Here is a 16,096-nt window from a genome sequence, read left to right as displayed (position 1 = left end):
AAAGTAAATAGAGGGGCTTTCCATCCCCAACTAGAAAGAGGATGAGTGTCATGTTTGAAACAGGAGCCGTTATCTAAGCATCCAGCTGCGACACTTTGGTCAGCCATGGGGCATGAGTTGCACAGCTGAAGGACTGTGCTTAAAATTCAACACTTCAGGGCGGCCGCCCTGGTTGGCGCAGGGTCCGCGGTGCAAAGTGTGAATTACGCCGGGCTCGCGCCGGCGGCGGAGTAAAGTCAGGCTCCGGGGGAGAGGAGGGGCAGGACTCTGGCGGAGGCGGCGGCCCGAACTGGACGCGGCCCCTGAGTCCCGCGCGCCCAGGGTCTAGCCGTTGGCTCCAACCGTCTTGCACCGCTTTGCTCTGTCCGTGCTCCGCTCGAACTCTGCAGTTCCCTTACTTGCTCCTCTCGGCCGAGGAGCCCCGGGGCAGCGGGGTTCCCTTTCCGACTTTGCCTTTGCTGGCCCCGCTTGCACCCAGTCCCCCTCGCTTGGAGCGAGGCGCGCGCTGGTCTTGGTAACTGGCGCCGCGGCTACCGCAGAGCCTTTCCATCGGCGGCCGGAGCGGAGGGCTGGGGTTGGGGAGGTGTGAACCCGGCTTCCCGGCCCGGGGTCGTCGCCCGCCCGCCTTGCCCCCGCCTCGGCCCGGAGCCCCCGAGCCGCGGCCCCCTCCCAGCGCAGGGGCCGGCGGCCGCGGCAGGGCGGGCGCCGCGCGGAGACAGGGCGGTTGTATTCAATGGAAGTATGTTACCAGCTGCAGGTACTGCCCCTGGACAGGCCGGTCCCCCAGCACGTCCTCAGCCGCCGAGGAGCCATCAGATTCAGCTCCAGCTCCGCGCTCTTCGGCTGCCCCAATTCCCCGGCGGCTCTCTCAGCTCAATCTGAAACTGAAGTGTCTGTCTCTGCAAGGAATATCAGAAGGCTACTAAGTTTCCAGCGATCTCTTAGATCTTCACGCTTTTTTCGTGGTACTGCAGTTTCAAATTCTCTAAACATTTTAGATGATGATGATAATGGACAAGCCAAGTGTATGCTGGAAAAAATTGGAAACTGGAATTTTGATATCTTTCTATTTGATAGACTAACAAATGGAAATAGTCTAGTAAGCTTAACCTTTCATTTATTTAGTCTTCATGGATTAATTGAGTACTTTCATTTAGATATGATGAAACTTTGTAGATTTTTAGTTATGATTCAAGAGGATTACCACAGTCAAAATCCTTACCATAACGCAGGCCACGCTGCAGATGTTACTCAGGCCATGCACTGTTATTTAAAGGAGCCTAAGCTTGCCAATTCTGTAACTCCTTGGGATATCTTGCTGAGCTTAATTGCAGCTGCCACTCATGTTCTGGATCATCCAGGTGTTAATCAACCTTTCCTTATTAAAACTAACCATTACTTGGCAACTTTATACAAGAATACCTCAGTACTGGAAAATCACCACTGGAGATCTGCAGTGGGCTTGTTGAGAGAATCAGGTTTATTCTCACATCTGCCATTAGAAAGCAGGCAACAAATGGAGACACAGATAGGTGCTCTGATACCAGCCACAGACATCAGTCGCCAGAATGAGTATCTTTGTTTAGGTCCCATTTGGATAGAGGTGATTTATGCCTAGAAGACACTAGACATAGACATTTGGTTTTATAGATGGCTTTGAAATGTGCTGATATCTGTAACCCATGTTGGACCTGGGAATTAAGAAAGCAGTGGAGTGAAAAAGTAACAGGAATTCTTCCATCAAGGAGATATAGGAAAAAAGTATCATTTGGGTGTGAGTCCACTTCGCGATCGTCACACTGAATCTATTGCCAACATCCAAATTGGTTTTATGACTTACTTAGTGGGGCCTTTATTTACAGAATGGGCCAGATTTTCCAATACAAGGCTGTCCCAGACAATGCTTGGACATGTGGGGCTGAATAAAGCCAGCTGGAAGGGACTGCAGAGAGAACAGTCCAGCAGTGAGGACACTGATGCTGCATTTGAGTTGAACTCACAGTTACTACCTCAGGAAAATCGGTTATCATAACCCCCAGAACCAGTGGAACAAACTGCCTCCTGGAGGTTTTTAGAAATGTGAAATGGGGTCTTGAGGTGAGAAAACTTACTCTTGACTGCCAAGGTTTCCAAGTAAGTGATGCCAGCCAGCATTATTTGTTTCCAAGATTTCCTCTGTTGGATCATTTGAACCCACTTATTAATTATAAGACCTGAACATACAGCAATATGAATTTGGCTTTCATGTGAAACCTTGAATATGCCAAGCCCAGCAGGAGAGAATCCAAAAGGAATAACAAAGGAAGTTTGAGGTGTGCCATGACTTTTTCAAAGCATCTAATCTTCAAAACGTGAAACTTGAATTGTTCAACAACAATCTCTTGGAATTTAACCAGTCTGATGGAACAGTGTGTATCTTGTACCTTCCACTAAGTTCTCTCTGAGAAAACAAAAATGTGAAGTACCCAGTCTCTGCTGCCTCTGGCAAGACAGTGTTTACAAATCAACTCTGAAAATATTGGTTCTGAATTGCCTTGGAGCATGACTGTGAAGGAACCACTAAAACAAATTTAAAGATCAAACTTTAGACTGCAGCTCTCTCCCCCTGGTTTGCCTTTTTTCTTCTTTGGATGCCACCAAAACCTCCCATTTGCTATAGTTTTATTTTGTGCACTGGAAACTAAGCATTTATCATAGAGTACCACCAAGCTTTCACTCCAGTGCTGTTTGGCAATGCAATTTTTTTTTATGTTTTTAATTTGGGACGGGAGGGGAATAACACCAATGTCCTAGCTGTTAATTATGATTCTGCAGTGAAGACATTGCATGTTGTTTTCACTACTGTACACTTGACCTGCACATGCAAGAAAAAGGTGGAATGTTTAAAACACCATAATCAGCTCAGGGTATTTGCCAATCTGAAATAAAAGTGGGATGGGGAAGTGTGTCCTTCAGATCAAGGGTACTAAAGTCCCTTTCGCTGCAGTGAGAGGTATGTTGTGTGTGAATGTATGGATGTGTGTCTGTGTGCACGACTGTGCATGTGTGACTGTGCATGCTATGTTTCACCATGTGGGAAAAGATTGAAATGTAAGCTTTTATTATTTTAGAATGTGACATATGAGCAGCCACACTTGGGGGAGGGGAAAGTCGGTAGGTAAGCTCTAACAGATTGCTCCAGTTGCCTTAAACTATACACAAAGCTAAGTGACCAAACTTCTCGTTTTGATTTGAAAAAAAGTGCATTGTTTTCTTGTCCCTCCCTTTGATAAAACGTTACCCTTTGACGGGCCTTTTGATGTGAACAGATGTTTTCTCGGACAAACTATAAGGACTAATTTTAAACTTGGAACATCCCACTTTTGTAATTTGTTTAAAATTGTTTTATGTATAGTAAGCACAACTGTAATCTAGTTTTAAGAGAAACCGGTGCTTTCTTTTAGTTCGTTTGTAATTCCCTTGTTACTGTAAAAGACTGTTTATTAATTATGTTTATAGTTTGTTGCAACAGCCATTTTCTTGGGAGAAAGCTTGAGTGTAAAGCCATTTGTAAAAGGCTTTGCCATACTCATTTTAATATGTACCTGTTGCTATTAACTTTTGATTAATAAAAACCTATCTTTTCACATTTAAAAAAAAAATTCAACACTTCAGCATTAAAAATAACCAAGGCCTTCTGCCAACACAGTGTGTCATGTTTATTGGGCTATTCACAGGTAAGCTTAAAATACAAAGAAGAGAAAAGACCAGACATCATCAGGAATGTCGAGAAACAAAATATTTAGCATTTCTTAGTTTCAAATGTTACCATTTCATTGCAGTTGAGGAATATAGGCCATTTGTTGACATAACTGCAATGGGTGAGGCTTATATTTAGCAACAGGAAGCACATACATTTAACCAATGACTTTTAGGACAAGAAGCAAAAAAGAAAATATTTTCATGTAGCAAGGACAAGAAAATCATTTATACAAATTAAATTGATACAAAATACATTATACAGAGAACACACGTAAAAAAGTCATTAAGTTGGTCATCGAGCAAAGGATGTCACAGAACACCACACTGAGAGCACATTGGTGTGAATTCATTTCAGTTACGAAAGTTATGTCCAGTTTGTGTTACAATTACTGAGGTAAAGGCACGATTACTTCAACATAATTAATGGGGAAGAATCCGGATTCCCCATGTATCATTCCTTCATACCAGTTTTCATCTATTTGATTGGTTAACGTAATGATGTCCCCTTCTTTAAATCCTAATTCTCCTTGGTTTTCTGGCTCAAAGTCATAAAGACCACGACAGCAAGGCTGGTCCATGGGAACGTTAGAACCTGTCCACATGATATGGAGACAAAAAGTAGAGGTTAACATGACCAATTATCCATGGGAAACTGGAAATGTGGAAAAGCTTGGAGAGACCCTTAACAGCAGGCCCTGCTTTTTTCCCACAACAAGGCCAGCTTCACCCAGCTCATGGGTGCTGTTTGTGGTCTCTGGCCGCCCCAGCTCTCCCAGCTGCCTGCGCTGACCCCACAAGCCCAGTGTCCATCTTTTCAGTACTCCCAGGCAGAGAAGCCATGCCTAGCCCATCTCCCAACTCCTTTCTGGGAGCTTACAGTTTCTATGTGGAGACTGGAAAAGACACGAGAAACTTTTATTATTTATTTTTGAGACAGAGTCTTGCTCTGTTGCCCAGGCAGTGGTGCGATCCCGGCTCACAGCAACCCCTGCCTCCCAGGTTAAAGCTATTCTCGTGCCTCAGCCTCCCAAGCAGCTGGGACTACAGTTGTGTGCCACCACACCTGCTAATTTTTGTATTTTTTAGTAGAGGTGGGGTTTTGCCATGTTAGCCAGGCTGGTCTCGAATTCCTGGCCTTAAGTGAACTGCCCACCTCGACCTCCCAAAGTGCTGGGATTACAAGCATGATCCACAGTGCCTGGCTGAGAAACGTTTAAAGAACAAATAAGAGGTGTGTATCACTCATGGTTCAGGAGCTCTGGGGAGAGGGGGGCAGGGAAGATCTTGGTGGTCAGCAAGATCTTCCTAGAGTATGGGCAGGACAAGGGCCAGGAGGAGAGAAACCAGAACAACAAAGACAAGAATATTTACAGACCAGCCTGACGTCTGTTCCCAGAATAACATCAAAAACACTTTTTTTCAAAACCAAATCATGCTAATTGTAAACAAAAAATACATGTAGGCAAAATGGAGAAAGAAAATTCAGAGCTATAACCCATTACCCCAGAGATAACTGGGCTAGCTTTCAGATTCCAGACGTCTTCATGAATATATTTGTGCATATATTTACATATAGTTGTTTTCATAAAAGATTCTTCTTGTGCACAATAGGGTGAACTTCCAATTTTACTTTTAGTTACTGACTAGCTGTCAACTCTCACAATGTAACACAATTTCATCAACTAATCTGTTGTTGGACATTTAAGGTTCTTCCTTCTCTTCTTTTCATCTCTTCTTTTCCTTCTTTCTTTCCTTCCTTCCTCCTTTTCTCTATTTCTCTTCCTTTTTCTTAATTGCTTTCTGTTCACTGTTTTATTCCCTCTTGGCTTTTATAGACAATTCTTTGAAAAATAGCTTATACATAAATATCTACAAATGTGCACAATTCCTGAGGATAAATTCTAAGAAAAGGATTTCATGGTTATAGAACATGAATTTTTTCTAAGACATCTGATATTTAGTGTCAATTTATTTTTCTATTAGGTTGGTGCAAAAATAATCACCATTTTTGCCATTATTTTCAAAAGCAAAACTCGCAATTACTTTTGCACCAACCTAATGTCATTATTTTTCTTAAAATTTTTAGAGGTCCCTTTATACTACACATATTTACCCTTTATCTGCCATTTCTGGTACCAATATTATTCCCAACTTATCATCTGTTCTTGTTTTGTTTTTGAAGTTTGTGCTGGTGGTGGGGCAGGGAATGGGCTATTTTGTTTGGGCATGAATTCACACATTTAAAAGAGTATAAGCAGTCAAACTAATCAGACTTTCTATTCATGGTTTATTCTCCACAGTCATATATAGTCAACTACATTTTATTCCAGTATTTTTATTTGATTTTTTTCATGTTACAACTTTTATGATACATTTTGATTTTGGCAAAAAGAGGTAAAGATCTATTATACTGAATAATGCTTATGCAGTTACACCCACGTAATTAAATAATCCATGTTTTCTCCAGTAATTTCAACTATTGCCTTTATCTTTATCATATATTTAATTATCATGGAACTTAGATCTATTTTTTGATATTCTATTTTGTCCCACTGACTCATTTTGATAACAGTATCACATAGTTTTAAATATTTTAACTATATGATAAATGTTAATAGTTTGGGTGCGGTGGCTCACACCTTTAATCCTAGCACTTTGGGAGGCCAAGCTGGGCAGTTCATTTGAGGCCAGGAGTTTGAGATCAGCCTGGCCAACATGGAGAAACTCTGTCTCCAAAAATACGAAAATTAGCCGAGCATGGTAGCACATGTCTGTAATCCCAGCTACTCAGGAGGCTGAGGAGGAAGGATCACTTGAACCTGGGAGGCAGAAATTTCAGTGAGCCAAGATCACACCACTACACTCCAGCCTGGGTGACAGAGCAAGACTCCATCTCAAAAATAAATAAATAAATGTTAATAACTAGTAAAACTAGTTCACAGTCACTACTCTTCTATTTCAAAATTTCCTATTCTCTTGAAGTCATTTAAACTAGGTATATTTCAGTATTAATGTGACATGTTTATCTCACAAAAATCTCACTTCAATTTTGACTGGTTCATACTTTTTTTGAGTATTAATAAGAATAATTTTAGGAGTTTTTTTTTTAAATAAGTGACTTCTGGCATCCTATTTAATGCTTTCCATTTTTCCTATTATAAGACATTTTCCTTCCTCTAGACTTCAAGTGAGAATTAAAACAAGTTCTGCAGGCGATTATGTTCTTTCCCTACCAAGTCTTTTAGGTCCAAGTAAAGAAAGAAGGTAAATTTGAGTATTTCTGTGGCTGACCCACTGAGATGCCCCTTAGTCGCTGGGAGGGGTAGAGAGGTGACAGCATTGTGGGAGGAGGAAGGGAAGGGTTGGGGCAGTGGAGTTTCCTGCTGTGAGAAGGATTTTATTATGTTTGTTTAGACAGCCTGAAATTCATGGAGTAGCACCTGTTTCTCTGAGAACAGGGCACTCTGAGGAGCCTTCAGCAGCGAGGTTCCTTAGGTTGTACCGAGGTGGTTCCTGTTGCCTTCCTATGGCAGTGGGGGCCTCTCAACTTGGTGGCACAGTAGACAGCCCACTGTCCAGGTTGAACCCCAAACCAATGAAATCAGAAGTTCTGGCATCAGTCCTTTTTGTTTCTCAGGTCCTTCCAATGTCCAGGTGACTTTGAGAACCACCAGAGAAATGACCATCCCCTCCCTTTCCCTCAAGGAAGTATTAAGGTCAAAGAGACTCAGCTGGTGAGGAAAGAGAAGCGGGTAATAGCAGGGGAGCTCTTCCTCTTTAGGGAGTCAGCTCCTGTCCCGGGTGGTAACTTTGAAAGTCTGGCCCACCTGCAATATAACCTCTATGATCTATGCAATTTTTCTGGCCTCTGGACGGCTGCTTCCATGACAGACTGCACCCCTGCCTAAGTCTGTGTATTCCTCTTGTCATAATGATGAAAGCTGGGGGGTAGAAGGCTGTAGATATTGGGGCTTAGTTCACTATTTTCAATTTGAACAGAACATTCAATGATTTCAAACAAAGCATAGGGGAATATAGGGCTTATAATACAGAACTTTTCATTTTTCTTGGGTCATGGAGTACAAATATGGGTAGGCAGGAGGGGGCTGAGCACTGAAATGAGGGCAACCTGAGCTATGAGTCAAGGTCTACATTATTAATGTATAACTGTTTTAATGTGGATTATTAAAATGATTCTTATTCTTTTAGCATTTCTCCCACTACTAGTTTTTAACAGGGAAGGGGTCAGGTGCCAAACCACATGGCAGTCTCTGGAAGCATTTCCTTGAACACAGAATGTTACTGCTAGAGACAGGCAGATACATAGAGGCAGATAGATACATTTATATATTTCCCTCTCATTTACTCTATAAGCCACCTGTAATGACCAAGATACTTAATGGCAGGCATACATTTGTCCAAGGCCATCACCTCCAGGTGTAAACCTGCATACTCGCTGCACAGTGCACACACAGAACACATCATGGAAAAGCTGCATTACTCACATCTCGTCATTCATGCTTGGCAAGGAACCCCCGCCACATTGCCCACTTTGATATTCTGAGAGTTGGAAAGAGACCAGCACTCATCTCACACTCCATCAGCACCTAAACCCAAGACAGGCATCTCTCCAGAGACCACTGAGAAGAAAGACCCTGTTGAGAGCTCCCTGACTCAGGCACTGCATGTGCCCCTGGCCCTCCAGCCACCATGGGGCTGCCTACAACACCTGTAATCCCAGCACTTGGTAAATCCACCCCGACCAGAGCTCAGACTGGCTGCCCTGAATTATACAGACAGCCGGACGATATTCTGAAGTATCAATGCATTTTTCATTATGGGTCATTTCTGTTGCCTGGGGCCCCCAACCCAAGGAGCTGGGGCCTGCCTCCCTTACTTGAGGGGGCAGGGGGAACCCAGACAGGAACAAAGCAGTCAATATTTAGCTTTTAAGTTCCCAAATAATGCCATTTCAGTTGTGAAATGTTGTGAAAGCCAAGGCTTTTAGGCGTTCATGCTAGAGCCAGGTAGGCTTTTACAAGTGAGAGAGAGAGAGAGAGAGAAACTCCTGGGTTCCAAGGAACTAGAGCTTAAAGAACTCAGAGCCTAGCATTTTGATTACAAGCTATGGAGAGGGAGGGGCTGTTTCCTGCCACCCAGAGAAGAGATACAAGCTCTTCCTGGAGGCAAAGAAGGGGCCTGGAGTGACAAAGGATGGGCAAGAAGATTGCAATGCTCCTTGGATGCCACCCTGGGGAAGAGGGTCTTAGACTCCACTTCCCACAGAAATTCTGGGAGAAGGCAGCTCTCAAAGTTCTCTGGACTGACATGGGGGCTGGAGCCCTGTGGAAACTGGGTGGGTGGGGTCACTAAGCGGAGGTGGGGCCTGAGGGCTGGTGGCTCTTCCCTCAAGTCCCCAGCAGGAAGTGCTGAGGGGTCACAGAGGCCACAGGCAGCCTGGGGGTGGTGACACAGGGCTCCAAATGCAGATATTCAGCAACCAAGAGAGGAAGGCCTGAGCCACAGATGCCAGCAGGTCCTGGCTCAGGCCCCAGGCCTCTTGTGACAAGTCACCTCAGCTGTGAAAGCGAGCCTCCCTACCTGCTATCATGATGTTCTGTAAACTCCCCTCACATCCAGGCAACATCTTAGGACTGGACCAGGGGGAGAAGAGAACCTTCAAGAAAAACCAACAGCCCTGGTAGGGAATTCTACTCTGAATTGACTATGTTTAAATCCCGAATTGCCTAAGTCATAAATGGATAGTCTATGCTTTCTATTGGAAGAGACTGAGCTACCTTGAAATGGCAAGATTTTGCTTTTTTCCACCATTAGAAGAAATGGAAAAAGTATTTTAAAACTTTTTTTTTTTTTTTGGTCAACAGCAGAAATGGAAAAAAGATTAAGTTGTTTCCACCACTGATCTACATAGAGGCTCACAAGCAAGTTCAGTTCAGCTAAAGAGAAATTAAGCTGCTGCCCGCCTGAGTGACAGTGTGTGAATTTTCCCTTGACACAAAAGTCACCATGGATAGAGCCCCAAAGTCCAGGCAGAATGGGCTGGATTTCTTCACTGGAGGCTTCCAACTCTGTTAGATAGAGCCTCTCCAAGAGGCCTGAATGGCTGCTTTCCCACCATCAGAAGCCAGCACCTCAGCTGAACACGTCCCATAAGAGGACTGGTCCTACCTGGCATCCCATCTCTGTTGACAGCCCCCTCCTCTTTCCCCTGTGATTCTGCAGCTGGCTGTTCCTCATCCACCTCCACCTCCTTGCTCTCTCGCCTTCAGTAGCTGGCACCTGGAATCGCTGGGCGTAGTTGCACAGGAGCTCCCAGCTGGCTTCTGTGGATCTGGGTGCCCTTGAACAGGCGGCGGAAACCCCTGACCCTGGGCTGCCTAGTGAGATGGCTTCAGCCAGCGCTGCCCTCCCCAAGTGGCCCTCTGTTTATTTTCTCTTACTCCCGAGACCTGGCTTCAATGAAACGTGAGAGCAGAGGTGGGAAAACACGGTCTTCCTTGTGAAAGTACTGAAACAAAGATTATTTTAACAGAGAAAAGGGAGTGTCCCTGTTAAATATTTATTATTCAAACTCTGTTCCACACCATTAGAAAAAAGAGAGGGAGAGTGAGAGAGACCCTACCACAAGAGTTTAAGATGGCTGGTCAGTGAGTACTATTATCAGTAACACATAGGAGGAGGCAGGAAAACCACGTTCCCCCTGAAATAAACAAAACTTCCCTCTTGGCATTAATATGGTCCAGTCCCTCTTATTTTAACAGAAGGAAAATTATTTGCAGTGCCCTTCCCCCAACTCCACTTTACACACACACACACACACACACACACACACACGTATATGTATGTATTTGCTGAGTCTCTGCTGCTGCAGAGTGTTACTTGCATATTCAGAAATGCCGAGCACATTTTATTAAGGTAGAGGCAGTCCAATCCTACTATTTCTCAGCCCCACTCAGCTACAGGGACGAAATAATAACTCTCAGGTGTTAGTGTTTACCATGGGCCAGGACAATATTCTAAGTGCCTCAGAGATATTAGTGGATTTATGGATTTGATTCCCAGAGAAATCCTCTAAGTAGCACTGTTTCCCCCCATGTGAGGGATGGAGAAATACAGACATACAAATCGAACACAATCAAGCCACGGCAGTGAGACTAGACCTTAGGCCAGGTCCACAGTCTGTGCTCTTGATCCTTATGCTGTGTACCCCTCTGAAAATTGTTAGTTTGTAGTTTTATCCCCCCTCTATCTTTTTTTTTTTTTTTTTGAGATGGAGTTTCACTCTTGTTACCCAGGCTGGAGTGCAATGGCGCAATCTCGGCTCACTGCAACCTCCGCCTCCTGGGTTCAGGCAATTCTCCTGCCTCAGCCTCCTGAGTAGCTGGGATTACAGGCACGTGCCACCATGCCCAGCTAATTTTTTGTATTTTTAGTAGAGACGGGGTTTCACCATGTTTTCTTTTCTTTTCGTTTCTTTTTTTGAGTCTGCCCTCTGTTGCTCAAGCTACAGTACAGTGGCCTGCTCTTGGCCTGCAGCCTTGACCTCCTGGACTCAAGCAATCCTTCTGCCTTAGCCTCCAGAGTACCTGGGACTACGGGCACGCACCATAATGCCCGGCTAATTTTGGTATTTTCTGCAGAGGTGAGGTCTTACTATGTTGTCCAGGCTGGTCTCAAACTCCAGGGCTTAAGTGATCCTCCTGCTCTGGCCTTCCAAAGTGCTAGGATTACAGGCATGAGCTACCATGCCCAGCCTTCTCCCACTCCATTTCTGAGCCAACCCCAGCCAATGGGGTGGCCCATCACCTGGGCTTGGAATGAGCCTTTGGGTCCTCAGCTTGGCATACCTCAGACCTTGGAAGGCTCTCTAAGAGCATTCTCTTATCTAAATCCTACCCAGATCCCCAGGAAGGTCTGTCCAGGTCCCACCTAGCCTTGCCTGTAGCACTCGAGGATAACCTCCAAGCACTTAGTCTCTGTCCTGCCTTCTTCAGCCTGAGTTCTGGCTTCAACATGAGCAGCTCAGGCTTCAGTTAAAAACAGTGCCCACTCCAGGTGGTAGGTTAGATACCAGAGTAGAAATGGCATCAGAAGGGACTGGCATGTCTGCAGCCTGGCCTGCTCATTCTCTCTCTCTCTCTCTCCCATATGCCAGGATCTGGAAGACTGTTCTCCAGGGCTCCATTTCTAACCCTGACCTGAAGGGAGGTGAAGGTGGAAGGAGTGGTTAGTGGCGCAAGGGGCATCCTTCTCTCTGTTGTACTAAAAATCACAGCTCTTTTGTTGACCTTGGGTTCTTTTCAGACCACCGAAGGAGCCCACTGTGCTCACTCCTTTGCTGGCCTTGACTTTGGGGACTTCATGACCTGGAAGCATTTGGTCAGAGCATCCCCACTGAAAGGCAAACTGTGACCCCACACCCACACCTATTTTGAGGGGCAAAGAGGATGGAGAGAAAAGTAATTAACACAATGGCTGTCAACAGAAGCCTTTGTTGGAGTAGAAGGTATGGAGTCTCCCAGAAGCTACTGACCTGAGTAGGGCTCTTTGTCTTTTAGTAAATGCCCCAGACTGCTGTGTCTTTTGAGTGTTTTTGTTCCTGCTTTTTATACTTTTTCTCTTGCCTCCCTTGTAGTCTGGCTGCGACCTGTCACTTTTTCCTGCCATCAATGGCCTTCCCGAAGCAGTCCCTTGGGCCTTCCTAATCTGCTGGTTCCAGTCTGCTGTAGGCTGGGAAATCAGATAACCAATTATATAACATTAACAGCACTGAATTGTGGGCTCTTACCCTGTACCGACTCCCTTGCCCAGCACCCCTAATTCACATGATCTAATTTAATCCTTAGAATAATCCTGTGTGGCAGCAATGAGAATCCTTATTCATCAGATGATGAAATTGAGACCCAGAGGTAGGAACTGAGCTGAGATTTGGGCTTCCCTCTGACACCAAATCCCACTTTGCAGTAAGGCAGGTAACACCCCTTGGGGTTGGGTGGGCTCATATTCTTCTCACTTCCTGGCCTGAAGTCAGGAAGTCCAAAGGTGTTACCTTATTACTTACACCACTTGTAGAGCAGCTGAGGAACAGAGAGGAAGGTACCCATTGATGGGGGGAGTCCACGGCCCAGTCAGGAATGGGACCCCAAGTCTCCTTCTGGGAGCTTTGGTTCCAGAACCCAGGTCACCTTGAGGTTTGACTGGACCTGCACCATCCAACTAGAGAGTTCATCTCCTACCATGGTGGCATAGAAACCTGATTTGGAACCTTCAGGTTTATTTCTGGTTCCAATTCATTTTCAAACTCTCACTGAGAGTTTGAAAGCTTGGAGTCAGGAGCATGGAGCCAGGTACCATGCTCAACCTGTGAGATACCATCTCCTCTGAGTTCACATAAGCATATCTGGTTCAAACTCCCCTCAAAAGTTTCTTTTTTCGCATCTATAATCTCAAATTCTTATCGCAGAATTTGTTTGGAGAGCATACTTTCCCTCTGTCTGATCCAGACACAACACTGGTGTCTAATGCTGATAGACCCACAGACACTATCTGGTTCAGCATCTCTACCATATTGTTTTTGTCCATGGGTAAGAGCGCACTGGACAGAAGCTTAGGATCCCTACATCTCTGCTGCGGATGAGGTCATCTTTGGGTTCTGATTTCCTCATCTGGAAATTTTAAGTGTTGGTCTATGTGGGTTAAGTTGCGAACTACCAAGTAAAATCTAGTAAAAGTATATGAACTGTCTTTCTAGAAATAATGGCCCTTTATCCACAGGAGATGTGATTTATTGAAATTACTTGTCAATGGCACTCAAGCAAAATCATTAAAGTCTGTAAAAATAAGCATGTGTGATTTATGTTAACCTTAATGCCAATCCTCCTCTATTTATTACTTGGGTTATATTAGATGGGTTCAACTAGTAAAGTTGTGCCCTCACTCACCTTCTAAAAGCATGACATGTCTACAGAGATGACTTTTGCATATACCTCAAAACCTGTGGCCCATTCATTTATCAAAATAAACTTTCTGGGAGGTGATCCCTCTATTGCAACCAGGTCCAATGTTTGAATGTGTGTAGGCTGGCTTTTTGTGTGTATGTGTGTGTGTGTGTGTGACTCCGAGTTCTGGAAAATAGAATTGCAAACAGCAGCCTTAATTAGAGGTGGCTTTCTGGCCACTGGCATAGTGACCAGCTTGCAGATGATATCTTGTCTGGCCTGCTCCTTGCTTTTTCACAATGTGGATTAGTTGCCAAAATCTAAAAGTCAGGAGATGTCACATAAACACAGGGTTTCTGGCTTCTCTTGAAAAAAATCAGAAAGGCTAGCTCTGATGGACCTACATTCTCAGGCAAGGGGCACTTGCCATAGACTGCTGGCGACTGCTTCAGAAACAAGTGTTTTCTAGTTGTTTATGGACACACCTCTCTCATGCTCCTGACTTGGAAGCTTAGAGTCAGCCATTTATCACCAGCCTTGCACTATTTTCTTACACTTTTCCTATGTCTCTCATTCTTATAATCTGGCATTTGAGTCTGCACTTGCAGCCACATCCACTGGACAACTCTAGGGGGTGTCATTCATATGGACTCAGAGTCCCCAGATGGTGCAACATCACTGTTGCCTGGTTCGTAATACCAGGGAAACAACTGACTTCTACCGTATTTTTTAAAACAAGTACATAAATTAATATTTAGAGGATGGTCCTTTACATTTTAGCTTACAGATCAAATTTATCATTATAGAGTATGTTAAGATTTTAAAACATGCAGCATTTGAGATCATTTCAGCTAAGTCAAAATTCCCACAACTACGTTAGAATTTATATCTTATGGCTTTGCAAAACTCTTTTTACAGACTCTTTAGAATAATTACAGAAAACTATTCCCTGTAGTGAGAAAAACTTCCCTCTCTAAATCTTCCTTCAGATCGGAAAATAAGAGACTTCCCACTCACTGCACCAATGGCTATGGATTGACAATAATCATCATAGTTCACACTTTAAGTTTTAAAATATTTTTTAAATGTAGAAAATATTAAATGTTCAACCTGTCCATGTTTCAAATTATGAAGAATGCTAAGTAGTCACAAAAGATAAATACTGCAGCCACAGAATTTAGAGGTAGGAAGTACCTTGGAATGCACTAAGCCCAATGACTTCCTCTAGGAACAAATTCAAATCAGTCTAGAAGTGTTAAGAATCTCACCCCAATTCATACAACTAAGAAGTTCCAGAATCTGAACTATAACATGGGACTCCTGTTTCCTGATTTAGTTCTCTCATCAATAACTCTGACTCTGAAGCATGACTGATAATATACTGAAATGGATCTGGGGGGAAGGCTATTGGTAGGGGAAGAGGAATAGAAGAAAAGAGGAGGAAGGAAAGAAGAGAAGTGTAAGAAACAACCTGCTAACCAAACAATCACCACCGTCACTGCTCTGTAAGATTTTAATTTCCTCTTCAGAAATGTAGGTTTAAAAAAATTGCATATATTTCTATTTGAAAAGTATTCACCGTCTTTACTTTTCAAACTTCACATTTCACTTTTGAATAAATGTTTATTTTCTAATGTAATCCTAGACATTTTGCGCCTATGAGGGGACTGACTTAGGCTCTAGAAATTATTTCCAAAGCTGCTTTAGAAGTGTTAAGAAATTTATAAAAGTCTCTTTTATACCTAAAGAGAGAACGTCTTAATACAAGCCATTTGGGAGATTTATTTCACCTCACTCTGATGTGCCTGTGGCACACATTTGGAATACATATTTGTTAACTCATTTCAGTCTCCTATATGTTTAAAGGAGGTCCCAGTTTGGGGCTTATTAACCCTTAGTTTTCATTACATCAAGTGGTATCCCTTTTAAGAGTTTGAGCAAAAAAAAAAGTTCATAAAAAAGTGAGTTGATAAAATATAAAATACATTTTGTCCTCTAGTCTTTAAATATATACTTCAAGAGGTTGTATACTTCAACCTGGGGCCTGATAAAAATTCCCCATGGGTGAGGAAGATACTTGCTTACAGTTCATAAGTTCCTACATTATTTTCTTCAAAATCAGTGGTTTTCTGGGAGCTATGCAGGCACACGATTCAGCTCAAGGACGTTTCTTGGCCTCCTTTTCTCTTTGGGGACAGAGGGACAGCTTACACTGATGACGCAGCATGACCCCACACTCACGGACTTGGACAGGCAGTCATTTCTCCCAGCCAGGGCCTAGAGTTGGATTTTGTCTGCAATCCATCATTTCAAGATGTGATTCTCCCCTTTCTCTATTTTGGCTCACTTTATTCATTCTCTTAACTACCTAGCAAAGATATTATCAAAGATTCCAT

At 43.6% G+C, this 16,096-nt stretch overlaps 1 protein-coding gene and 1 pseudogene across 7 annotated transcripts in view; one reads left to right on the top strand and one right to left on the bottom strand.

Annotated features, from left to right (window-relative positions):
- The first annotated feature begins 387 nt into the window (after positions 1–387).
- LOC103793673 (high affinity 3',5'-cyclic-AMP phosphodiesterase 7A pseudogene) lies at positions 388–2,168 on the top strand (annotated as a pseudogene).
- A 1,509-nt stretch (positions 2,169–3,677) lies between these two features.
- Positions 3,678–16,096, bottom strand: part of SH3GL3 (SH3 domain containing GRB2 like 3, endophilin A3) — a 293,614-nt gene continuing 281,195 nt past the window's right edge. For 5 of the 7 annotated variants that reach the window (XM_054258298.2, XM_002749185.6, XM_008998491.4 and 2 more), the window contains one exon: positions 3,678–4,333. In XM_054258298.2, the coding sequence (XP_054114273.1) occupies positions 4,128–4,333 (206 nt within the window). In that variant the 3' untranslated portion in view covers positions 3,678–4,127. Of the gene's footprint in view, positions 4,334–12,295; positions 12,493–16,096 lie in introns of those variants that run through there. The other 2 variants (XR_013518773.1, XM_035303964.3) reach the window with 2 other exon arrangements.

Source organism: Callithrix jacchus, chromosome 6 (genome assembly GCF_049354715.1).
Source record: "Callithrix jacchus isolate 240 chromosome 6, calJac240_pri, whole genome shotgun sequence".
Taxonomy (NCBI): domain Eukaryota; kingdom Metazoa; phylum Chordata; class Mammalia; order Primates; family Cebidae; genus Callithrix; species Callithrix jacchus.
Note: the sequence above shows the minus strand (reverse complement) of the source record. Positions and strands in the feature narration are given on the sequence as shown.